The following is a 27,300-nucleotide window of genomic DNA, read 5'->3' as shown; positions in this document are numbered from 1 at the left end:
AGTATATTGAAAAATAAAAATATCAAACTTTTCGTACTTGTTTGTTTTCATTCTCATACCGAGAATATTTTGAATACCCCTCGTAGGCAGGTTATAATTACCTACTTAAAATGTATAGTGGTTAATTTACTTCAAAGGTGACAAAATACTGGGACGTGATTCGACTATGAGGCCCAGCGTACGTGTAAAATGGCCTAGCTTTTTATCCAATTCTAGCCTCTAGTGTACTGCGGCAAAAAACGCCTTTGTCTCAAGGGCAAAGTATAGCGCAGTATTTTAGCGGCGGCGAAATTCGCCGCGAAAAATAAACACACGCATGTTTATCTTTTGAGGCTTTTAGAGTTGTTTTTGTGTGATGTTTGAGTTGTTTTAATTGGAATGTTTTAGTACCTGGAGGACGAGCGGGAAAACGGGGACGGCACGCGGAGCACCACGCAGCCGCAACTCATGTGCCTCATGCCGGGTAAGCGAGACTAACGTTTTAGAGTAATTTTTAGGGTTCCATACCTCAAAAGGAAAAAAACGGAACCCTTATAGGATCACTCGTGCGTCTGTCTGTCTGTCCGACCATTCCCCCCCGCTCCCCTTTTTTTCTCCGAAACTACTGGGTCTAAAATTTTGAAAAAAATACACAAAATAGTTCTTTACCTATAGATGACAGGAAATCTATTAGAAATATGCAGTCAAGCGTGAGTCGGACTTAATGTACGGAACCCTTGGAACGCGAGTCCGACTCGCACTTCGCCGGTTTTTATTGTTAGGTATTCCCTTTCAGAAGCATTGAGAGCTTGAAATACGTTTTAATGCTTAGTAAAAATTTGCTTCCATATCTTTTTACATATGGTGCCATAATGTAACGAACGAATGTCTGACTGGGATAGGGATTGTTTGGTCATCTTTGATGGCTACTCGCTCGTCGCGTTATTTTATTTATTTGTCAGTCCTAATCATCCGAAATCATAAGTTCGTGATACTCGTACGTATGACTTGGGTTATTAAACATCCTAGTCTGTAAGCCATTACATTAAATTTGATTAGAGGACATAAAACTCCGCTCGCAAGATGTCGTATTTGTAAAACATCCCTTTAGATTTTAGGGATGAGATGATACATTTTTGAAAGGATAATTCTGCAATAGTAGATTGTACAACAAGAGCATAAAGTGACCCATTTTTACCCGAGGCAAAATAGTAGACGAGGGTAAAAATGGACATTTATGCCCTTGTTGTACACTCTGCTTTTCACTTCGATTGCGAGGAAAATATACATACATATTTTAGGTTATTTTCCCGTATTTATTCAAGACTAAAGAAAATTTTATTCGGGCCGGTCGGGGGCGCGAGGCACGCCGGGCGGGAGCGCGCCGGCAAGGCTGGCAGTTTGTATGGCAGATTTTGGACTTTATTGCTAGGTCAATAAGGCTCGCAATAGATGATTTTACTTTATGCTCTAGAACATAATAAGCAACTTTATGTCGTGCGTAGACGACATAAAGTTGCTTATTATGTGCACTTTTTGAGCATGAGAAGTGAAAAAGGTACTTTTAAACAAGATACGTAGAGAACATTTTGCGACTGGGTCGTTAACCCTGGCGTCTGTGATAATAATTGACCCCGTGGATGGTGGTTGCAGGCATGACGCTGCACCGCAACTCTGCGCAGCAGGCGGGCGTGGGGCCGATCTTCGACCGCGTGCTGTCCGAGCTGAGCCTGAAGATGCGCTCGCTGCGCATGGACCAGGCCGAGTACGTCGCGCTCAAGGCCATCGTGCTGCTCAACCCAGGTCACAACATATTTCAACACCACTGTTGTACAACATTGACATATATCTAAGGAGGGGCCAAAAGCTTTGGTTTTCTCCGAAAGCGGTGCCGTCATATAGCGGCCGTCTCCATACAAATACAACGACATCCATATTTAGCCGTATTATTTAGTATGGAGACGGCCGCTATATGACGGCACCGCTATCCTAGGAAAACCGATCTTTACGGGCACGAAGAATGGTGCTAGTTCAGCGGTGTCATTCAAGAATTTGAGCCAATCGTGCATTCTTACGCAACTAGTTGCGACCAATCGCGCGCGTGATTCGATCTTGTCAATGAATCGCGTTGTGGCGTTAGATGCACGATTGGCTCGAATTCGTGTGCGTGACACCGCTGTACCGACCCCATTCTTATTGCCCGTAAGGCCCGTCCTTAGATATATGTCAATGTTTTGCAAGCTTTTATTTACCTTGAAACGATTGTATGTATGTTTGGGTCAAATATTGCAACCGGAATAAGACCCACTTCCCATTATTAGATTGCGCTGAAAGTTCACATACATGTGTAATTTGGGTGACAATGCAATATTATGGTACCATCTAGCTGATCTGATGATGGACACAGCAGGTGGCCAAAGGAACTCTGTGATAAAACAACGAAACCTAATTGTGTTTTGGTTTGTTAGAATCGTCTGTATGAGGTTTAGCTGTATTAGTTGCCTGTTGAAAGAAAAAGTAACCGATAAAAGCTTTTATTCTTGGGTTAGTATTAGAGCGTTTCGTCCCCTAATATCTTAACACATAGGTGACATAGGTATATATTTATGATGAAATGATTCATTATTTTAATGATGCTTTTGGTTGTCTGGTAGAGGTCCCTAGCTACAACTTACAGGCTTGCAACTTTGGACACTTTCAAAAATGTGCCCAAGGAAATTAGACATTCAAAATGTCATGCCTGTGATTGATATTGACACCTTTATTAGTTATTCATTACTTTACAGTTCTTGTAAAATACAGTAATTTCAACTCCTTCCCCTAATATTTTAAATATAAATGTTATGGTATGTACAATCAACTGCTATCGGATAGATTAATGCGAAAAGAAATAATATAATGTATTGTTTTCTTTATTACAGATGTGAAAGGGTTGAAAAGCCGACAAGATGTCGACAATTTACGAGAAAAAGTAAGTAACAGTCCTTGATAATTGATGATCATTTTTAGAAATAATCATCATAATTTTGAATTTGTGCAAAGTTTATTATAATCTTTTAAAGTGCATTTTAGACATATGTTCGCGATTTTTTTCTGTACGCCATAAACTAGGGATTCGAATCGCTGCAGTCCCCAGAGAAGGGCCTGAAGATTGGTAATTAAATTTTTGGCAACCAAATGATCTAAAAAAGCGCAATGATTTTCAAAAACTCCGCTTTCTGAGCCTACTGAAATTTAAACAGTTTTTTGACAAGTTTTCACAGATAATTTGTTACGAATAAATATGACATTGATGCATCAAGGCGGTTTGTTTACAGGGGGCCTGCCGCGAAACCCGAAATTTCGTTTTCTATCGCTCGAATATGCAAGAGTGATAGAGATGTATATAACGAAATTTCGATTTTCGTGTTTCCCGGGAGGCGCTCTGTTTATGCGAGTGGCGCCTCCTAAGCAGAGATTTGCGCAATATCACTACGTAGTATAAAACAACTAGCGACCCGCCCCGGCTTCGCACGGGTTAACAAAACCGCATCATAATCCGTTGCCTAGTTTTAAAGATCTAAGCATACATACAGACAGACAGCGGGAAGCGACTTTGTTTTATACTATGTAGTGAAGTTAACCCGTGCGAAGCCGGGGCGGGTCGTGAGTTCCCTATAAAGTCAATGTGAATTCTAGTTTCGCGCCATTTATTTTAGAGCTCGCTCGTTATACCCTATGCATATGTGTAACATGTGTGCGGTCCTCCCTGCAGATGTTCTCGTGCCTGGACGAGTACTGCCGGCGCGCGCGCAGCGGCGAGGAGGGGCGGTTCGCGGCGCTGCTGCTGCGGCTGCCCGCGCTGCGCTCCATCTCGCTCAAGAGCTTCGAGCACCTCTACTTCTTCCACCTCGTGGCCGACGCCAGCATCGCCGGCTACATCCGCGAGGCGCTGCGCCACCACGCGCCGCCCATCGACGCCAACTCCATCATGTAACGTGCCAAGTGCACTTGCCCCGTCACACCACCCCACCCGCCCGGACGATATAGAAGAGAGGCATTCAAAGTTGTCCGTTTCATTATGTCGAACCGTGCGCCGTTCGTGTCAAATTCTATAACTTGCCGAAGTCTATGAACCTCATCGAGACCGTGTTCTTTAGGGCCGCGGTGCGAGAAATCGCATGCTAGTTTCATTACATTGCGTCATTTGATCGGTGGGCTGAATTGATGTAACATCGATGGTCCGCAATGTAACTAAAATCGCATGCGAGTTCCTGGGCCGTCTAAATGAGCCCTTACGTTCACAGTATGATACGGTTTTCGAAGCGTTTCAATTATGACCTTTTGCCTCTTTATAATTTTATCTGAAGGGTACTTGAGATCGACTATGATAACTCTGCTGTCATTTTATTACCCGAAATTCGAAGATATTTTATTTACACATGAATGTAAATCGCTGGCTGGTCCAGGCATCATTTTAAGTTACATTATGTATCTTAGCGACATAATTATGTTATGCCAATGTATTCGAAAACGCAGCGGTAGTAGAGTTATCTATTAACGACCGAACAACTCGCCTTGTACGTCGAATAAGATAACGAATCTTTTTAACCACGATTACACAGAATATTGCAATGGAATGAACAAATTAAAAGGCGATATTGTGCCCTTTGATATATTGCTTAGTCTTTCACTAGTGTAATCGAAGCTATAATCGTTACGATATACGACCGATGTAATTTGTAACTGTCGATGTAAATGTTGGCACGTAAGTATCTCATTTTTAATAACTGGTGCCGACCAACGTGACTGCGTGTCGAATGTCGTAATGATATAAGCGAGGCTGATTAATATTAGACTAGGAGTCATTGCTTCAATAATTCCTTTTGCGTATAAGCGATCCAAAAAACTATGTTAGGCGGTTTGTTGAGACCATTCCGCGACAGAGAGCCCCAACCATGAGTGAGGAACGAGGACTATACCGTGTTTTACAACGAACAACGTTCATGGTGCACTACACTTGTGTGTACACTGAGGTAAACTGGCGGCCTAGCCAAGGTGACAATCGCTATCGCTTCGCCATCGAGTCGGTTTGTGTCTCTCTCTCACTCTTCCATATAAGTGTGACAGTGACAGTTGCGTTTCTTTCGCTACGGAGCGTTAGCGATTGGCATATTGTCTACGGGGCCTGCTACGCTTGATTATCTGACACGCTGAGAATTGAAAGCAGGTGACTTACATTACAGTTCACATCACAAATTTGCAAGTCTACCTGATACGTCTAGCTAACTAAATGAATGCAGTGTGTAACTATAAATGCAGTACTGTAAGGCATCTTACTTCGTTCGACGCTACTGTGTCAGACGAGATATCAAAAGTGTACAAAAAGTACATAATTATATGGGACATTCGTCAGATAAGTGAAACAGTTGTTAGGTAAAGAAAATGGGGCCGCCTCTTTAATATTACGTAGTCGTATATTATTAACGTATTTAGTTAAGGTGTTCAGCTAATTAGGATAATTATATTCGTCGAGTATCTAGATGTCCATAGTGAATTAATATAATATTTTAGACTGTTACGTGTAGGTAATTATGACGTTTACCAAATCTCTCTTGAAAGCAAGAACGTTGAGCACTCCAGTACTAATAAATACCGTAGCGTATTCCAAGATTTGAATAGCCTTGTTACTATGTTATAGATAGAGGACCTTACACGTATATCATTATTTTACATATGACGCGTATGTATAAATGCTAAAAGTATTTTCGTACATATGTTGGTGCTTTAATATGCATTTGAACATGCAGATAAAAATTAGTAATCTTGAATTATTTTAGAAAATATTTTATTTCCTTATTAAAATTTATGTCTAATTGTAAATATGAAATTGTATGTCTTGTAATTGTAACTAGTAGGTACTCACTCGAGTAATTCGTAATCATAATAGATATTTCACCTTTTACGGTTGGGATATGTTTAGCGTGGCCTATGAGAGTGGTTATAATAATTTACGACATCCTTAAAGGGCCAGTTTATTTTTGTACCTCATTCATACTATAAGCTCATTTCAGGCGATGGTTGATCAAGTAACCAGTATTAAAATTGAAAGACTTTGTCCAAATAAAAACATATGTAAATAAGAATTTAATGGCGCATAATGGATAGTAGATGGTAATAAATGTGATGTTTCTAATAAACGTATAAATTGTAATGTATTTAGTCGCGTCGTTTAGAACAAGACAAGCTCAGAGACATGCAAAGCAAAGGGAAAGGTTTAAAATTATGAATTATATATTTGGAGAAAATGATAACTTTCAATATACGCTATCATTTGTTATGGATACAATGTATTGCTGTTGAATATGATGGAATTATGAAATAACTGCATTAATGTTGAAGTTGATATTATTCTATGGTTGGGTATGAATTCTATGTTGGAGGTGTTGCAGCGGTTGTGAGATGATTTATAATGATGTTCACTAAATATCTGACTAAATGTAAGTTATATTTTTTTGTATAGACATAGCTTTAAGATGAAGGTGATTAAACTTTATCATTATCACAAACACATGAGCTTTTATTTTTAAATGAAAATTTCATCGTTAAAATGCAAGATATACTTTATTCGCTCAACGTTATTATAATGGCACAGCCAATAATTGAAAACAATGTCAATTTCTGGAAAGTTTGCAACTAGTTATCAAAATCACAGTATTTCAATAGTATGGAAGCATAACATAACAATCTTTCCAAAAATACAAGTAAATGAAACAAATTATTACATTATTAAAAACGTTACACTTATAATTATTAGGTATTTAGCGTTAATTATTATATGTATTATATTATAAAAATTGCGCTCTGGTGAAATACAAATGCAGGAAAGAAAATTTTTGCAAGATGGACGGCAGAAATATGGACATAAATGTCCAATATTTCTTTCTGGATTTGTTTGACAACATAAAAAAATACAAAACAATCCTGTATAAAGTTCGCCGATAACTTGACTTTGATATTGTTATGACAGCAGAGGGCCTACCGCCAAAACCGAAATTCGCAAATTGCGAGGATCTTTCTCTTTTACTCTCATCAAGACGTAATGAGAGTGACAGAGAAAAATTACCGCAATTGACGAACTTCGATTTTCGCGGTTATAGCGCAGTTTGCAGTAACTGCCAGTACGTAATTAGGTTCTCATTTGTTGAAATGCGAGGCCTCCATTGATTCGAATGCATCCAGTTTCACATTGATCCTGAAAAAAAAAATGCTGTTGAAAAACATGCAATTTAAATTTACATGCAAAAAACGAGTAAATTGGGTATTATCGTTAGTTCCCAGGAGGCGATACTTTGACTTTGACCATTAACCCCTCTTATATTGCCTGTCAAATACCTATTAACATAAAAAAAATACCTTTACATTAAATTCCCACGAACGGATTCGTGTCTAAGCATACGACGGGTTAAATGCAGAAAATATAGTATATCTTGTCGACCCTTTAATCGCCCAAAAATGTCACACGCACGCCAACATTATTAAACAAATAGCTACAAAACATAATTATGCCTTAGGCCTCTTACTAACGAGCGCTTTTTCAACGCGCGTTAAAAAAGCGCTTGAATCCGTCCTCACGCTAAATTCGATTTAACGACCAACGCTTAAAGTCGAAAATCCAACAACGCTCGGAAAAATCGCCACCGCTATCATGTGAATAAATACTCATGTATCCATTTGTGTCATTCAAACGCTTTTTTAACGCGCGTTAAAAAAACCGCTCGTGCGAATTGAGCCTTACTCCATACCATGAATGTTACTTTAACTGTCATTTACACGGATTCTTGGGAGTTCAATGAGTGAACTGGATCTGCAATTTTAGTATGACAACTTATTTCGGTAACGTTCACCTTTATGATTCGTAAAGGTTTGTTAGCTGGACGTCCAATACGCAGTTCGTCCAAATCGCATTTCGTCCATTCGTCTACTACGCAGTTTGTCCATAAGTGATGCGTCCATTTCGTGATTCGTCAATACGCAGTTCGTCCATTTCGCGATTTGTCACTCTGCATTTCGTCCATTTCGCGATTCATCATTACGGAGTTCGTCCATTTCGTGATTCGTCTATTAAGAGGATATGGGAAATGAGAAAATGTCAATAATATCAGCTACACCGATGATATGGTGCTACTGGGACCCACGGTCGGAGCCGTTAACGGGTTGTTACTGTTGTTAGGGCCCGGCCACATATCCACGGTGCGGCGCCGGCCACCGTGTAACGGCACGGCGTCGTGCCGCGGCACGGTGCCGTGTACGGTGCCGTGCACGGTGCGACGGCACGGTCCCGCTACACCGGCGGACGGCGCACCGCTCGGCAGTTATTGTTTTGCTGTTGCATAGTTCTCACGTGCTAATTAATGCACAAAAATGGCTGACAATTTAGATGTCGACTTTTTAATTTCACTAGTGGAAGCTCGTCCCGTTCTCTGGGACAAGACTAAGGAAGACTAGGATAAGAATAAATACCTACACAACACACATTGAGCATGTGAAATTCCTCATTGACGTTCGTTACGTAATGTTGATTAACAAATATGCGACAGTTCCATCCTGAGGGTCTACCGCGAACACCGAAATTCGCAAATTGTGGGCATTTTTCTCTGTCACTTTAATTACGTCCAATTGGAGTAAAACAGAAAACAAATTCCCGCAATTTGCGGACTTCAGTGTTCGCGGTAGACCCTTTGATTTGCGAGCGCGCTGGCAACTTTGCGCAGGGAATGCACGGAAATGTCGCGTTCATGTGAAGTTGTGTGAACGTGGCATATATCTGTGACAGTGACAGGGAAAAGGTACCATTTGAGTAAAATTACCGTTTACCTAATTTCATTTGAATTAGAACAAATATACTATATTTAGTTATAGCGTAACAAACTATCCTCGGATAGTTCAGTCAAGAAATAGGTATCGAAATGCCGGGACGTGCGTCTCTAGCCAGCCGTGTGTTCCAAGTTGATTGGAAGAACTTCGCTTCGCTCGCTCGTTCGACAATCAATGAATCTTTGTTTCCATTCCATAAACCACTTGACCGCCAAATACGTCAACTGACCCGTGCGGCTACAGCCCAAAGCCCAATGTCAACCTTCGTGCCTTCCTACAAGGTTCACGAAAACGCGCCGCTCACGCACAGGTGTGTCGTACAAAGGCGTACGTAACTCAAGACAAACGGTTCGAATTTTCATAAATGACCCGTGGCTGCAGTAATGAGAGGCGCATAATTATATTTTTCTTGACAAGACTCCTACATATACGAATTGACGGAATGCCTACTGGACAAAATCTGTGTTGGACTAAATCCATGTTGGACGACTTGCTGTTGGACGAAATACGTGTTGACGTAATACGCGTTGGACGAAATGCTGTTGGACGAAATGCATGTTGGACCAAATACGTGTTGGACGAAATGCGAATTGAAATATCATTTGGACGAACTGCGTATTGGACGTACAGCTAACAAATCTCGTAAATGCTGAAGCATTAATAAGGTGCATCCACACCGCAATAAGTTAACTTTCGTGGAGCAACTCTGTGCAACAGTAAAAGTGGTAACACACTATCGCACCGCACCGTGACCTTGGTGCGTCGCACCCATAAGTGAGAGCGAGAAAGAGATATCTGTTTCTCGCTCTCACTTATGGGTGCGACGCACCAAGGTTGCGGTGCGGTGCGATAGTGTGTTAGCACACTAAGTTACCTAATGATACCGAGTTGCACCACAAAAGTAACAGCGATGGATTCACCTACGACGGTGCCTGTCTAGTGTGTGTATAAGACTAACAAACAAGCATTTATTGTAACAATCATAATACATAGGCAAAGGGGTAGATAATACATAGGTAGGGTAGAAAAGGGGTTTCAATCGATGTGTGGAAGGGCGGGCACCGTCGTGGAACCCAAGGCACCTGGCAGTGGACTTAAACCGATGGCGTGTGCATAAGTGTAATGCCTGAGTAGACGCTCGAAGCGGAGCGTTCGGCGGGGCGTGCAGCGTGGCGTCGGGGTCAGGAGTAATTTGAGCAGCGTGCACTAAGGCCGCTCCTATACGTTTGCATTTGTTTAACATGCACGCCGCACGCCCCGCCCCGCTGCACGCCCAACTCGAGCATCCACTCAGGCCTTAAGGCCTGGCCAAACACGGACGACGCAGCGCCGCGTGATGCCGACGCGATGCCTGTTCATATGGGGCGCGCGCGGATCGCGCCGGCCTCACGCTCTCAACACGCCCTCATCGCGCGCGCGAACGCGGCGCGGCCGCGCGGGTGCGGGCCGCGCCCGGATACAGCATGCGCGCGCGGAGGGTCACTCATTCCTTCCGAAGCCATGGATCAGAGTATTTGTTTGTTGTTCGAAGCGAATACACAGAATAACTAATATTACTACGCTCGCACTACGCACCACTCGCTGCCTAACGTCCGATCCGACTGATGTGACCCAGTGGACGCAAGGGGCCGCGCGGCGCGGGGCGCGACAGAAGCGGGGCGTGATACCGGCGGGACGCAGTCTGTTTGACGTCGGTAACCTGTCAGCATGTGCCGCGGTCGCGCGGCGTGTGTTTGGCCAGACCTTTACACTAAGACTCACTTCTCGAAGGCAGCCTGCAGCTCCTTGACCTTGCTGGGGTGGCAGACGATGGAGGTCTTGCTCTGGCCGACGTCGAACAAGCTCGGCAGCCACCGCGCCGCCGCCGCGTGCGCCGTCTCCGGCGTCACCGACGCTATGGCACACACGAGGTCCCTGGATAACGAATTAAAAACATTAGGTACTACAAAAATGCTAAAAATAAATAATAAATAAATAATAAATAAATATTGGGGGACATCTTACACAGATCAACCTAGCCCCAAACTAAGCAAAGCTTGTACTATGGGTGATAGGCGACGATATACATACTTATATAGATAAAATACATACTTATATACATAGAAAACATCCATGACTCCGGAACAAATATTAGTGTTCATAACACAAATAAATGCCCTTACCGGGATTCGAACCCAGGACCATCGGCTTAGCAGGCAGGATCACTACCCACTAGGCCAGATCGGTCGTCTGAAAAAACAACAGCTATACTAATTTCGGTGCTGATTGATACGGGGTCATCCATTAATTACATCACACGTTTAGGGGGAGGGCGGGGGTCAAGAAAATGTGACATATTGTGACACGGGGGAGGGGGGAGACACAAACTTTGTGATGTCACTTTAACTTCATCAGTAACCGAAAATTTATTTAAATTATTTTATTCGCTGTACATTTAAATAACAAGTTTTTAAAACGATAATCGTTTTTATTCGTTTAATTTTCTTTCCTGAGCAGTTTTGGGTTATAAAATTACTAATATTTATATCGTCAAAAATATTTTGATAAAATATTAATAATACTTAGGTACTTAATTCGATTTGGCGATTTCGTAGAAAAAATGTGACGTCACACTAGGGGGGAGACGTTTGCCAAATGTGACCAAGTGTGACAAGGAGGGGGGAGGAGTCAAAAACCTAGAAATTCGTGTGACGTAATTAATGGATGACCCCTACGTGGTACATTAGATGATTTTCGGCGGTTGCATCATCTGGCGGTTTGATATACAATAAAATACGGCGCTCTTATATGCCTATGAGTATATCTTTTAGGCCGAAATGTAACTAAACAATCCTATCAAATAGCGACTTTATTACCAACGCTAGAACACTCAATTTACAACAACAGCTAAAAATACGCAAACGAACAATTTCGCCCAATTCTTTTCCCGTCAAATACATACGTCAACTGACGCGCCTCAATATCAACCTTCGTGCATCCCGACAAGGTTCACGATGACTTTATTTGGTTTTATACAAGGTGTTACACCAGCCACTGAAAGTGGGATGGGTACACGTTGTATAGGTCATACTGAGCAACTTTTACTATGGGAACAACCCCGAAATCGCGAAAAAAAATTGTTTCTCCCATACATTTTGGCTGGCTGATGTTGATATCTTGTATGGTATCTTGTATGATATATCAATTTTGTTATCGCAATTTCGGGGTTGGTCCCATAGTAAAAGTTTCTCAGTATGACCTATACAACTAGTACCCACCCCACTTTCAGTGGCTGATGTAACACTTTGTATATTATAACGGGTTATTCCCACTAGTTACCACCAAGTTGTTACCAGTGGTAACTACTGGGAATTTTTTTCCCACCTTTTATCACTGGTAACCATACCCCGGCCGGCGAGAGCAAAAATGCGTTGGCAGCTTAATAGTGCGAGGACACACACTTTGGTCGATGTCGATAAAAACAACACGATGTACTGGACCACCGTTATGATATGCAGAAGTATTAATTATTGTTGAAAACAAAATTAAAACCAAGTGTTTGTATTTATTCAGTATTTTATGTAATTTTCGTAATATACAATTAGCATTTTTTCTAAATTTTCTGATTTTAAACTCCTTCGCCTTGCCGATAAAATCCATTTCATCCAACTAAAGGACCGTTCTAAATCTACTGTAGTAATCGGAGCAAAACGAAATAATTCATAGTGATTATGAATTTGTTCTGTATTAGGTAGTTCCACTTCTCTGCCAGATATTAATTTATTTAAATTGTTTAAAGTTAAAATGCCAACGTTCTTCTTCAACACATTCTGATACTTATTGTGAATAACTTTACCTTGAGGATGTAACCGTAATTTTGACAAGTGCACTTTCAACTTGTGAACTATATTTAAACTGGCTTCGAGACTTAAATTTTGATTTTGTAATTGTTTTATTGTATTAGGTATTATTGAAATAATTAATTAATTATTATCCATCCATTTTATGTTGATAGAAAATTGTTTTAGGGTTATTCTTAGAAACGCGTGGAGGTATCAAGTTGAAATAAATAACAAATACTAATGGCTCAGTTTAAAAAAAAAATGTGCATAATTAAAAGTCGACTATTCTATCGACATCCATATGTCGATAGAATAGTCGATATTTAATTAAGCACTAGGAGCAGACGCATTTTTGCTCTCGCTGGCCGGGGTATGCTGGTAACTACTGGGAAAAATTATTCCCAGTAGTTACCACCAAGTCGGTTTAGTGGTAACTACTGGGAATTTTTATTCCCAGTAGTTACCACCAAAATTTTGTTAAAGTTAAATACTAATAAAAACAGTATAGTATAAATATAGAGTGATTTAATAAACAATTATAAGTCGATTAGAGTTTTAGTAAACTACCTTAAACGTGACCAAGAATATTCAAACAGTTTAACCGGTACTAGTACAAAAACTATAAAATATGTAAGATAAATTTAATAATCCATTTAGGTTATTTTTCAAGTGATTTTATTAGGTAATTCAAAATCACTATATATTTATACTTTACTATTTTTATACTGTTTTTATTAGTATTTAACTCTAACAAAATTTTGGTGGTAACTACTGGGAATAATTTTTCCCAGTAGTTACCAGTGGTAAAAGGTGGGAAAAAAATTCCCAGTAGTTACCACTGGTAACAACTTGGTGGTAACTAGTGGGAATAACCCATTATAACTGAGGTTAGTGTTTAGTTGTTTACCTGTTGTAGTTTTCCGAGACTTGTTTGAAGTAGTTAAGCAGCGACTGTGAAACGACGTCGGCGGTGCACTTCTCGTTCTCGACCACCTCGAACAGCGCCGTGCTCTTGGCGGACTCGAACAAGTCCTCGTCGAATTTACCCGCAGACAGATATTCTTCCTGTAACGTATAATGTTCGTTTTTTTTTACATTAGAAATAACTTGCAAGAAGGTAAGCGATCTTGACATGTCTTTTAATTGAAAAACGCTTTTTAAAAATCAAAAACCATTACTTATGAAAGCAGAAGAATATAAATGTTCGTATTAGATTCATAATTGTTACATATTTGCCGTGACTTATTTTTAAAACGTGTTTTTCAATTAAAAGACACATCAAGATTGTTTACCTACTTTTTTCTAATGCTAAAAAAACGAAGTATAGAGTATAGAACAAGTTTAACATAAATTCTTTTTCTTTTGAAGGAAAGTATTATTGATTATAATCAATAAATCTTTGCTATGAATTAATGAGATCCCATTTACAAAGTTTAAAAAAAAAACATGCATTTATAGTACGTTATTTTAGTCAGGTACAGTCAGCAGCAATAGTTGCTAAGCGGGCGAGGTGGTCAAAATGATCTTAACGCGGCGTTATTGTTAAGAGAATAAGAGCGCGTCAAGGTAATTTTGAACACCTCGCCCGCTAAGCAACTTCTGCTGCTGACTGTACGTAAACAAAAAACACAGAAATATAAATAGTACCTAGTGTGTCTACTTGAAAAAACATATTAAAATATTTTCATATACATTTTATTGAACACACACACACACACGCACTTCTACTACGGGTGTCCCTCAGAACGGGCTCATCGTCATGAGATCGTCTTCGCAGTGTTATCGTACCTGACACAACTGCGATCTTTAAGCCAGGTTCACATTTGTCTGTCGTGTTGTGTTGTGATGCATCAGAACGGTATCGGTTTCATACACCGTCACAACACACGGCATCAGAGAAATGTGAACGCAACTATATTAAATGTATGAAACCGATACCGTTCTGATGCATCACAACACAACACGACAGACAAATGTGAACCCGGCTTAAGAATGTCCTAATAAAAAAATAGTGTTACCACAATGGACTTGGCCTTGGTGTAGGCCTGCACGGCGTTGGTGGCGCGGTACAGCGAGAACACGATGCGCGCCTCGCCGAAGGCCGGCCGCACGCCGTACCCGTACGACAGCCCGCAGCCGCGGATCAGCCGCCACATCGGGCCCTGACAACAGCAACATTAGACCGCGAGCCACGAACAGGTTTCCATGACCAATCGCCTCCCAGGCGATAATTCCTATAATGGTTAACGGCTACGTATGATGAATCCTCGTGGACGTCAGCTGCCGCTCCGTTGGTGGGTTGACGAATGGCAGCAACCGAAACACGTAAAAAAAAAAAATATTTTCAGTCATCGCCTCCCGTTTGATACTTTGCCAGATGATAGTTTAGGTGCTATTGTTAATAAAAAAAATCGTCAGCCGGTTGTATCGCGGTGGAAACACCGTCAGCTGGTCACATGAACATGTAAAAAAAAAATTTTTTTTCAGTCATCGCCTCCCGCTTGATACTTTGTCAGATGATAGTTTAGGTGCTATTGTTAATAAAAAACATCGTCAGCCGGTTGTATCGCGGTGGAATCACCGTCAGCTGGTCACATGAACATGTAAAAAAAATTTTTTTTTCAGTCATCGCCTCCCGCTTGATACTTTGTCAGATGATAGTTTAGGTGCTATTGTTAATAAAAAAAATCGTCAGCCGGTTGTATCGCGGTGGAATCACCGTCAGCTGGTCACATGAACATGTAAAAAATTTTTTTTTTTTCAGTCATCGCCTCCCGCTTGATACTTTGTCAGATGATAGTTTAGGTGCTATTGTTAATAAAAATAATCGTCAGCCGGTTGTATCGCGGTGGAATCACCGTCAGCTGGTCACATGAACATGTAAAAAAAATGTTCATGTGACCAGCTGACGGTGATTCCACCGCGATACAACCGGCTGACGATCTCTTTTATTAACAATAGCACCTAAACTATCATCCGACAAAGTATCAAGCGGGAGGCGATGACTGAAAAAATATTTTTTTTTTACATGTTCATGTGACCAGCTGACGGTGATTCCACCGCGATACAACCGGCTGACGATTCTTTTTATTAATAATAGCACCTAAACTATCATCTGACAAAGTATCAAGCGGGAGGCGATGACTGAAAAAATATTTTTTTTTTACATGTTCATGTGACCAGCTGACGGTGATTCCACCGCGATACAACCGGCTGACGATTTGTTTTATTAACAATAGCACCTAAACTATCATCTGACAAAGTATCAAGCGGGAGGCGATGACTGAAAAAAAATTTTTTTTTTACATGTTCATGTGACCAGCTGACGGTGATTCCACCGCGATACAACCGGCTGACGATTCTTTTTATTAATAATAGCACCTAAACTATCATCTGGCAAAGTATCAAACGGGAGGCGATGACTGAAACCAATTATTTTAAATTTTAGATTGTATTTATTTATTTGTTTTATAAATTCATGTGACCAGCTGACGGTGATTCCACCGCGATACAACCGGCTGACGATTTTTTTTATTAACAATATCACCTAAACTATCATCTGACAAAGTATCAAGCGGGAGGCGATGACTGAAAAAATATTTTTTTTTTACATGTTCATGTGACCAGCTGACGGTGATTCCACCGCGATACAACCGGCTGACGATTTGTTTTATTAACAATAGCACCTAAACTATCATCTGACAAAATATCAAGCGGGAGGCGATGACTGAAAAAAAAAATTTTTTTTACATGTTCATGTGACCAGCTGACGGTGATTCCACCGCGATACAACCGGCTGACGATTTGTTTTATTAACAATAGCACCTAAACTATCATCTGACAAAGTATCAAGCGGGAGGCGATGACTGAAAAAAAATTTTTTTTTTACATGTTCATGTGTACAGCTGACGGTGATTCCACCGCGATACAACCGGCTGACGATTGTTTTTATTAACAATAGCACCTAAACTTTCATCTGACTAAGTATCAAACGGGAGGCGATGACTGAAAAAAATTTTTTTTTTTACGTGTTTCGGTGGCTGCCATTCCTCAACCCACCAACGTAGCGGCAGCTGACGTCCACGAGGGTTCATCATATATGGCCGTTAACCAGTATACGAGTTTTCACCCGGGAGGCGATGACTGACGAAATTTGCGCCTGGCTCGTGGACCAATACACCAATAGGTTTTTTTAGAGAAAATTACGAACAAATTTGTTGCCGACTGTACTTTTCTGTAAACGGTTATCTACAGAAATTAAGACGGTCCTAATAAACCCAAATTCGGCGAGTTTGAAAGAAGAGAATGACAGGCATAATCTGGTTTTAACCCTTACGCCGCGTGGTCCGATCGGCTTGTCCGATCAATCGGACTACGAATCTTTTTTTTCCCGTTGGCTCGATTGATCGAACTGTAAAGTTCTCGTAGCCCGATTATCGAATTATTAGGAAAATTGATTTCCTTGTAGTCCGAACGATCGGACCACAGGGACATTTTTTTCCTGTTAAAGCGATTGATCCAGTGAAAGCATATAACTGGAAACCGCCTTTGGGAACATTACCGTTCAAATTCTCGGGCCAAATTAGCACACATACACAATTACGCCTACATTTAAATAAGACGATACGTTTACAGAGCCTGTCTCTATTACACTAACGTACACAGCTAAGTGTAGATGAAATGCATATAATGTCAATAACTACCAATCAGCGACATTAATCCGCTAATAACCTTCTTGCTGTACGTACTGGCCGCTGAGAATTCGCGGTTCATATTTGATTAGAATATGACTTGGACAGGGATAGGTTTATGCCATACATTGAAGAACCAGTCAAATAATTCACGTATAATAATTTAATGCAGATTAAAAGATAACTACTTAGTTAAAATGTTGTTATGAAATTAAATGACAGACTAACTCAACATAATTAAATATTCATTGTTGTATAAATGTATTCCGCTATAATAAGTATTTTGTATATTTTATTATCAATCTGTATGGCAGTGCGAAGTCACGTTCAGAGCCCGTACCATGAGTCACTGACAGTGTCAAAACTGACATTTACGCTATCGAGAACGTAATTTACTTTCTATACATCTCGTTTGCACTAATATGCGAGTACGAGCGAGATGTATAGAAAGTAAATTACGTTCTCGACGGCGTTTGTCAGTGCCAAACTGATGGTAGCCGTACTGGTATAGTCTGTCCGTTTTTCTAAGATCAAGTACGCCATAGTAAATGTATGGCGAACTTGATCTTAGAAATCGGACAGGCTATACAGCCTGCAAAATTTACATGGGTAGGTACACGAATCGGGTCAAAAACATTTGAACAGGCGGAGTCACAATAAATCCCCACTTTCAGTTCCAATGGAAATATTTTATATGTATATAGCCGGTCAAGCAAGTTTGTCAGTAGAAAAAGGCGCATAATTACAATTTTGTATGGGACCATAACCGTTCGCGCGCTTACATTTTCTAAATTCGCCGCTCTTTTCTACTGACGGAAATGGCTTGAGAGAGAACCTACATATATGTGACAGTAGAGGGAGGATTAAAATGATCAACATTTTGAGATAATGTGTGTATTTGTTAAATTAATTCAGTGAAAGCGTGATAGAAAAAAATGTATCTACATATAGGAGACCGGATATGATTATCTCACGGGTTATCTCATGAATAGAACATTATATATCTTGCCAGGCATCCACTCAATTTCTGTCTTTTCGTCTCTCTAATTGGACAGCTTTTTTCCATAGTTCTCTGCGAATAGCATATTGTGGGAATTTGAATGGAAAGTAATGTAAAATGACAATACCAAATTTGATTATTAATTTGAAATAACTAGGTAGTTTTTTTATAGCTCCATCTCATGAAATAAAAAAGGAAAATACAAATCTGTAAGAAGGAATTTATTACTACATTTATAATTACAGTGGAATCCGTTTATTATGACTCCGCTTATACTGACCAACCGCTTACTATGACGCAATTACTGTGCGAAGTTTGGTTTTCATATGAAATTCTTTGTGACAAAGTCGGATAAGATAACTTCGACCTATAAATACTATTTTTATGGAATTATGTCCGGTTATACTGACAAATTCGCTGGTTTTCGTGGCCGGCCCCACATCTTTCCCTGCGAGGACGTCTGTGGCGTTTAAATTGTTTTAGTTTTTACTCTCGGTGAAAGTTGATAATTGGTATAAGGTTAATAAAACTCATCTCTCACAAAATTGTTTGAGATTAATTTGGAAAAAATAAAATAAAAAGTTTATCAACTATGCTTTATATGACATCCGCTTAGTATGACATGTTTGTTACTTCCCTTCAATGTCATTATAAGCGGATTCTACTGTATATAGAAAATACCTAAACCAATCATAAGTTAATAAAATAGTCTACTTCATTTGGCATAAAACCATCCCTATTATCCTCGCAATTTAAAAAGTCGTATGTTGTTATGAAAGTCGTATGCAGTTGTTACGTTTTAGCTTAGCACGGTAGTATTGAAAAAATGTCGTCATGTTTATTCCAAATTTTACTGAAGTTATCTGTTTACTACAAGTGAAAAGTGATTCCACTGTCCTTGATATGAACTAAAACAACTTCTGCACCACTTCACGACACATGAAGACATTTTTAATTACAAAAAAACGTAGTTTTTATAAACCAATTTAGCCATCCCTCACTGACTGTCATCTCGGCCGCACTGAAGTTGCCAATCGAACACTCTGTAAGCACCGCCTACAATCGAATACTTTACGTTGGGTCATAATTGAGCGGACAGAATACTTCCATGGTTTATATGCGTTCACTGGATTGATCGGACTATTTTTATAGAAACTGTTTTGTTAAGTCCAGCTAAAAATACATGAAGGCATCATCCACTACTAGAAACAGAAACAGGTACTAGAAACTGGCATGATCGGGTAATTCTGAAAGTCATTGTAAAATCACTCATATTCCGTTGTAGTAAGAGTCAGTTTTCGGAATTATCCGCCACTGTTGGTTCATTCGGAAATACCCGAATACACCTTATTACAATTTGTAACATAACGTATATATAGGTACTAAGTAAATAACACTTTCGACATATGAACAGAACACAAAATTCACCACGAAAGGATCGGTCGAACCACCAGGAAGAATAAAATAATGGTTGTGTAATCGTATTAAGAGGATTTTACAAAGTCTCGTGGCTCGATCGATCGAACTAGATGAACTTTTAAAATCCCGTTAATCCGATAGTCCTACTACAAGACTTCAATAAGTACTTATCGTCCGATCAATCGAGCCAACAGGAAAAAAAAATATTCGTAGTCCGATTGATCGGACCACGCGGCGTAAGGGGGTTTTAATAATAGGATGTGAATTAGATCAGATCCATATCTAATTCTTAACTTGTTATTAAAATCTGAATACGCCCTCGTGATCTTTAGATAATAAGAAAAGTTAATCCAAACACAAGTTATTAGGGTTCAAAAAAACGACGAAGCGCTTCGAGAAAAGGTAGGTAGTGCCCTTGCGCTTCGTTTTGCTCGTCTTGGCGGGGGCACTCCCGTGCCCCCAGATAAGCGAGAAGTGGGGAGTAAATTTTTTTTTGAAGGCTAGTGGTTTTTCTAGAGCCCCTTTAGCCAGCAGGGTGGATAGTCAGTAATTAAACTTTTAATATACGCATTTTTTTCCACACTGTGGAGTTAGCTCCACACCACCCCCTACGAATCCTCCGTCCACCGGCTCAGAAGCAAGTTGTAAAGTTTTACATGACAGGGTCCTAATGTATGAGCACTCACCTCGAGCTGCGTGAAGTAGTTGAGCGCGACCAGCAAGGGCGCCGCCTGCTCCAGCACGAGCCCCTGCGGCCCCGGGCTGAACGCGGCCAGGAACGAGGACTCCACGCCGCCCACCACGAACCCGCCGCCCCACTCGCTCAGAAGCTCCCAAGTTGTAAAGTTTTACATGACAGGGTCCTAATGTATGAGCACTCACCTCGAGCTGCGTGAAGTAGTTGAGCGCGACCAGCAAGGGCGCCGCCTGCTCCAGCACCAGCCCCTGCGGCCCCGGGCTGAGCGCGGCCAGGAACGAGGACTCCACGCCGCCCACGCCCACCACGAACCCGCCGCCCCACCCGCCCAGCAGCGCCGCGTCCCAGTACAGGGACGGCCTGCAACATACGATCTATATCTTACTAAACTGCCCTAAAGCTCTGGATTCCTCGGAAAGCGGTGCCGTCATATAGCGGACGCAAAAAGACGGCCGTCTTTACGGTGACGACATGTGCAAAGTTCCACGGCGTCATAAAACACCGTCAGCCACCAAGGTCAAACGAAATGTATCCAGGAGAGAAAATGGACGACCTTTATTTTGCTTTAATAATTTACTTGGAGGATGCAACATCATCAGAAGAGGAAAATAATCGTAGTGCGGAAGATCATTTATTCAAATCTTGTGGTACTGAAGGTGCATTTGAGATTTTAGTATAGGTAAACCAGAACTTTGGGAGTATTGTCATGAGGGCGCTCGTTTTGATCTTTATATAGCAACAATTTGTATAGTGGGGACAATGGAAATTGGCAGATGATTTTTGTTTTAGTCTGACAACTTTAATAAGTGCGAAGTTTGATGTTTGGATATTTCTTCGGTTTTTACGCTTAAATGGCTGACTCGATTTAGATAAAATGAATAGCGTAAAGTCAATAAGTAACGCAAGAGTTATAAGTAAGAATTTATATAGATAATTTTACAAATAACATTATTACAAGACATCAACCAAATCGTAACGACCTGACTATAGTGACATTTGTCCATAAGTTTGAAACTTACCCGTCAATTCAGATGCTAATTTCGCATAGATGGTAGTATTTCTATAGATGTGGCCTACCGCGTGCCCCCGTAAGGGATATACATAGATGACGTCACAAACCCGGGGATACCATATAGGTAAAAATTACCCCAATATTATCAAATATTGGGGTAATTTTAATCACGTTCGCGAGTTGTTCGCCTACGTAAGACGCAGCGATAAATAAAATATCAATGGGCCAATTTTCTTTTTTTTTTATTTATTTAACAGCCTTTTACAAATAAGTCTTACAAAAATGACTAAAAATAGGCCTAAAGTTTCATACGTTACTAAGTTGACTATTACAATGAAAAGTAAATAGGTTACTTAATTATAAATTACCCGTAGGTATGTTGTGAGTACAACACGCAAATAAAGTAAGAAAACAATGCAAAATATTTACTTGAAACCATTTTTCAATTACTAATAAACAAAATATGCCGAACTTTATTCTTGAAAACGGACAAACTATGAACAAAAATGTCTATATCATTAAGCGATTCATTATACATATTACAAGTACGCCTAAAGAAAGAATTTTTAGCATACTGTGTGCCACAGGAAGAAACAGAAAAGGTAGGTTTTCGTAATATGCTTTGAGCATATCCGGCAGTTTTGCGTCGGTGCCCAGTTTCTCCTTCCGGTTGCTAAAATCCATTTAGCACGCGTGCCTGCATCTTGTGGAAATCTGGAGGGTAATAAACGAAATATTCATTTTGTAAATACAAAATACCCGAATTTTGGGGTAATGATATGCATCACGGGCTGGTATCCCTCGAATAATAGCTATGCGACTAAATTGAATACACGTTATTAAAAGGGTGACGGCTTACTGTCAATATGCGTACGTAATTTGGTCGGTTAATTTATCAGGAAATATTTATAGGTTAATTTTTTTGCCCGAGTTATTATTTACTGTAAATGCTTTTTCTACTCAGATTTTAATTGCTATAGAATGTAGGATGCTGTTACTAAGCATGATAATGTGACCGAAGTATACAATACTGTATTTACCTGTGAAATGTTACGTTGTCCTGTTTTTGCCGGCAGTCACTTGTACAGCGCAAAACTGAGCAATTCACCATATTTGTTGAATTGTTAAGTACTACTACATGCACACGAAACACTGATTTCAATATTTTTCCTGATAATCTTTGCACTGTTCATATGTTTCACAACTTTCACACCAATTTGACGTTTACGCATTGTTTGTATCCCACCATAAACTACGGTGGGGAATAAAAAAATATGAGACTCTGACAAAGACAAACAATAATAGCGCTTTCTCTGCTACTCCTAGTGAAAGATACATAAGACTATCCCGTTCTGTCAGTTATCCCCACCACTCATGCCATGCCCTCGTAATTTCGTTATATTTTTTAATGGAATAAATTTCTCTCCCGCACGTTTTTTTTTCATTAAATAATTATATACACTATTTACAACTTTTTTCTCTGTAAAATCTAAAACTTTCGGCATGATTATTGCAGTCTAATAATAATTCACACGAAACAAGACAAAGCAATGTTTACATTGTCAATATTGACAACTATCATAGAGGGTAGATGTTGTCTATTATTAAAATTGTTGCCATTGCTAGAAATTAGTACCAACAAATTTCCGTAACATGGCGCACCCTCAATAGATCCTGGTTCACCTATACAAATGGCTTCACCGCTATCAAATAAAACGTTCACGAAACTATCGACACCGTCATGACGGCCGTCATGCAAATGACGGCACCGCTTTTTGAGGTTACGTTGACAATCAACGCCATCTAGGAAACCGCGCCATCTTGTTTACATAGACAACATTCTAGTGACATCATTCACCACCGCTGTATTGCGGCCGCTTTATGACGGCACCGCTTTTGGAGGAAACCAAAACTTAACAGTCGAACCGAGCTCAAGCACAGACTTTGCAATAACAAATTGTGGAGATGTCACCATAAACGTCAAATTTCTATGAAAATATGATGTTAATGGTGCAACGGGAACAAAACTGGTTTTCATTATCTTGTAAAATTTCTGCTAATACTATAAAGAGTATGTAATATTTCGTTGATAGCACTTTTTTTCCTCACTACGCTCTGAATTCAACACGTCTCGACGTAATAATATATTTTAGTCCCTTGCATTACAATCCACTATCACAAAAAATATATATGCGAATGTATGAATATAAGGCAATACAAGATTTAATACAACCGTTCAACAACATTTCAAATGTTACTCACGGAGTTTTCCCAACTTTAGGGAACCTCTTCCAGGGCTCGGTGCTCAGCGGATATCTCTCGAAGTCCGTCGCCAAATGCAGCCACACATTCTCCGTCATTTTCTTAAACGAGTCTCTAGCTTCCTGTAGAACGGTCTCCGCTCGGTCGCCGCCCGCGTTGAGGCCCTCTATGAAATGAAATGAAATTCATGTATTTGCAAGAATGCAGGTCAAAAACGTTACAAAAAGGGTAAATATAAAGTTCCAAATACATTCCGCCACATAATGGCGTGCAATATTATTTACATTCTTAATTTAATTCTATGCTTAATTCTAGGTGGCGTTCAATATTAAATATTAATTCATTCTAGGTGTCTGTCAATTATATTAGATTCAAACAAATGTCAAAAAGAAGTACAAATATACATTCAACATGCAGTGTTATCAATATCATATTAAAATCAAAACAGAAAGAAGTAGGTAAATTTAAACAATGTCAATGCGTAATAATAGGAATTTAGTCAATATAAATTGATTGGAATACTCAATGACTAGTACCTAGTAGTTTCAAAATGTTCATTAATTGCATAATATTGTTTATTAAAACACCAGTTCAGTAGTTTAGACTTAAATTCAGGGAAATTAGACATCTTTATATCCTCCGGCAGATGATTGAAAACTTTGATTGCCATGTATAGTATACTATTACGGTAGTGTTTTGTTTTACAAGGCGGGTTACTTAAGATTTAAACCGCTGCGTCCAGAGGCTTGCCTGGGATTTCTCGGCGCAGTGGTAAACTTTTCAAAATTCCTTTTTGTATATAGGCATGTCTCATACACATAAAGAGAGGGACAGAATCCTATGTTTGTGGAAAAGTGGTCTACAGGAATCTGTTGAGCTAGCACCACCTATGAGCTCTTTGAGGAACTGCTGTTGCCGGAGTACGGAGCACCAGTGGATGTTGCTGTCCGAACTGTATACGGAGTCCCGGAGAAGATCGTACACCATCTTGTGGCCACTCCTGCGGACCTGTGTTAGTGAAATTGGTTAAACATTTGTGATTGAAAGTCACTTGGCTTGCTTAGAATATTGCATATCGCTTAAAGATAAACATCTGAAAATATACTTTAACGTCTTGATAATAGATGCGTGTAAAGAACTGACATATCTGATGGCAACCAAACGACTGTCTTAGGGTCGATTGCACCAAACTGTTCGTATCTTTAAAGAGTTCGCTAAATTTGTATATATGGAAAGTTTCATACTAAAGCGGGCACGCCGGCTGAAGTTGAATAGTCTGTCAAATATGGTTGGTGCAACTGGCCCTTAGGGTGGTATTCCACCTGTCCAATATTTGATAATTGTGCATTGCGTCTCACTCTCCCATGAAGCAAAATGTGAGACGCAAATACAAATTTGATCAAAAACTAATTTCTGTTGATAAAGTTTCTGTCGTGTGTAGTTTTTAAAGTGTATTTCACTTCACCTTTAATGTTATTGTTGTGTTTCTATATGGTTTTAAGTATTCTATGAAATATCGAGTTCAAAGTTACCTGTGCGACGTCGTTAATAAGTCTCTGCGCGAACACCAAAAGCCTCTCTTTGGTTATTTCAGCAGCATACAATACTTCGTATAAGCTGTCCACCACTTTCTCATAATCTCCCGGTTCACACTGTAAAATAAAATATTTAGATATTAATCAAAATTAATAACCATTTTCTAGATTGCTTCTCATTGATAGAAACATGGAGATTATGCATGTTTCTGTTTTATTTTAAATAGTATTTAATCACCCCGACTTTAATATGTATGAAGTTGCCAGTTGTCCGGCCTGCCAAAGCCCACATCATTACTAAACATGACCGTCAACTGCTCCATGGTTATATTACTATGGATATAACTTCTTCATGAGGTATGAGGGCACATCGCACATCATATTGTAAAATAACTCACTCTTACTTCAATATGTATGAAGTTGCCAAACTGTCCCACAGATAAGTCGCCCGTCCTGCCAAATCCCATGTCATTAGTGAACATAACCGTCAGCTGCTCCGTGGTGGATATAACTTCTTCATGATGTATGAGGGTACATAACACACCATATTGTAAAAACACTCACCCTGACTTCAATATGTATGAAGTTGCCGAACTGTCCCACCGAGAAGTTGCCCGGCCTGCCAAAGCCCATGTCATTACTGAACATGACCGTCAGCTGCTCTGCGGTGGATATAACATCTTCATGAGGTATAAGGGTACATAACACACCATATTGTAAAAACACTCACCCTGACTTCAATATGTATGAAGTTGCCGAACTGTCCCACCGAGAAGTTGCCCAGCCTGCCAAATCCCATGTCATTAGTGAACATGACCGTCAGCTGCTCCGTGGTGGATATAACTTCTTCATGAGGTATGAGGGCACATCGCACATCATATTGTAAAATAACTCACCCTGACTTCAATATGTATGAAGTTGCCGAACTGTCCCACAGAGAAGTGAGAGAAGTTGCCCGGCCTGCCAAATCCCATGTCATTAGTGAACATGACTGTCAGCTGCTCCGCGGTGGATATAACTTCTTCATGACGTATGAGGGCACATAACACAGCATATTGTAAAAACACTCACCCTGACTTCAATATGTATGAAGTTGCCGAACTGTCCCACCGAGAAGTTGCCCGGCCTGCCAAATCCCATGTCATTAGTGAACATGACCGTCAGCTGTTCCGTGGTGGATATGACCTCTTCGTGAGGTACGAGGATGTCTCCGCGCCGCACGGGGCATTCCGCCAGCCCGTTCAGTTGAATTGGCAGCCATTTGCGTGTGTTCTGATCCATTTTTGTCGTGTCGAGGATTAGGTTTATCTGGAATTAATTTTAGGCAATTTAAATTAAATTTCATCGTGTTACATGGAATGAACGCGCTCCTTGGGTACACGTACAGCATTCTATTGTAATAATAAATAATAAATAAATCGTGTTAATTGTCAGTAAATTAGTTACATATTTACCGTCGTTAATTCTATGTTAAAAAGCAACATAGTTAGGCGATGAAATCTGGTGATAATATGGTCGCATCATGAAACAAGTACCCGCGAAATTCCTTCTTAATTTGGCAGTCGTCATTCATCCAAATTAACCCTCTCACCTCGTTTTCGGTACCCCGATTTCATGCCATTTAACTTGACAATAAATTAGCGACCACGCAAAAGACGGGGCCCGACCGAAACGGTCGAGCGATGCGTTTAGAAATGGATAGACAAAGCTAGATTTTTAGTTTCGGTACTCACATAAACAAAGTTACTAATCCCAATACGGGCCTAGTTTACCCTGTGGGTTGGAAGGTCAGATGGCAGTCGCTTTCGTAAAAACTAGTGCCCACGCCAATTACTGGGATTATTTGCCAAGCGGACCCCAGCCCTAGTAGCACGGTCGCATTTTTATCATTTATCACCATGCCTGTCACGTTCTAAGAAGTATGTAAGTGCGAAAGTGACGGGCATAGTGATAGTCGATAAAAATGGAACCGTGCTGAGCCCGCAGGCTCCCATGAGCCGTGGCAAAATGCCGGGACAACGCGAGGAA

General features: G+C 40.2%; 2 protein-coding genes across 7 annotated transcripts in view; one reads left to right on the top strand and one right to left on the bottom strand.

Moving 5' to 3' along the window:
• Window positions 1–3,966, top strand: part of LOC134648094 (protein ultraspiracle homolog) — a 51,699-nt gene extending 47,733 nt beyond the window's left edge. For all 6 annotated transcript variants that reach the window (XM_063502562.1, XM_063502559.1, XM_063502561.1 and 3 more), the window contains 4 exons: window positions 388–463; window positions 1,633–1,782; window positions 2,901–2,950; window positions 3,734–3,966. In XM_063502562.1, coding sequence (XP_063358632.1) covers window positions 388–463; window positions 1,633–1,782; window positions 2,901–2,950; window positions 3,734–3,955 — 498 coding nt within the window. In that variant the 3' untranslated portion in view covers window positions 3,956–3,966. The remainder of the gene's footprint in view (window positions 1–387; window positions 464–1,632; window positions 1,783–2,900; window positions 2,951–3,733) is intronic.
• Window positions 3,967–7,119: 3,153 nt separating this feature from the next.
• Window positions 7,120–27,300, bottom strand: part of LOC134648093 (uncharacterized protein C05D11.1-like) — a 45,579-nt gene continuing 25,398 nt past the window's right edge. Inside the window, exons 11-19 of the mRNA XM_063502555.1 lie at window positions 26,344–26,580; window positions 25,270–25,389; window positions 24,625–24,745; window positions 23,738–23,903; window positions 20,649–20,823; window positions 14,675–14,818; window positions 13,564–13,721; window positions 10,597–10,749; window positions 7,120–7,213 (exon numbers count right to left, since the gene is read on the bottom strand). Of these exons, the coding sequence (XP_063358625.1) occupies window positions 7,156–7,213; window positions 10,597–10,749; window positions 13,564–13,721; window positions 14,675–14,818; window positions 20,649–20,823; window positions 23,738–23,903; window positions 24,625–24,745; window positions 25,270–25,389; window positions 26,344–26,580 (1,332 nt within the window). The 3' untranslated portion in view covers window positions 7,120–7,155. The remainder of the gene's footprint in view (window positions 7,214–10,596; window positions 10,750–13,563; window positions 13,722–14,674; window positions 14,819–20,648; window positions 20,824–23,737; window positions 23,904–24,624; window positions 24,746–25,269; window positions 25,390–26,343; window positions 26,581–27,300) is intronic.

Source organism: Cydia amplana, chromosome 5, assembly GCF_948474715.1.
Source record: "Cydia amplana chromosome 5, ilCydAmpl1.1, whole genome shotgun sequence".
NCBI lineage: Eukaryota > Metazoa > Arthropoda > Insecta > Lepidoptera > Tortricidae > Cydia > Cydia amplana.
Note: the sequence above shows the minus strand (reverse complement) of the source record. Positions and strands in the feature narration are given on the sequence as shown.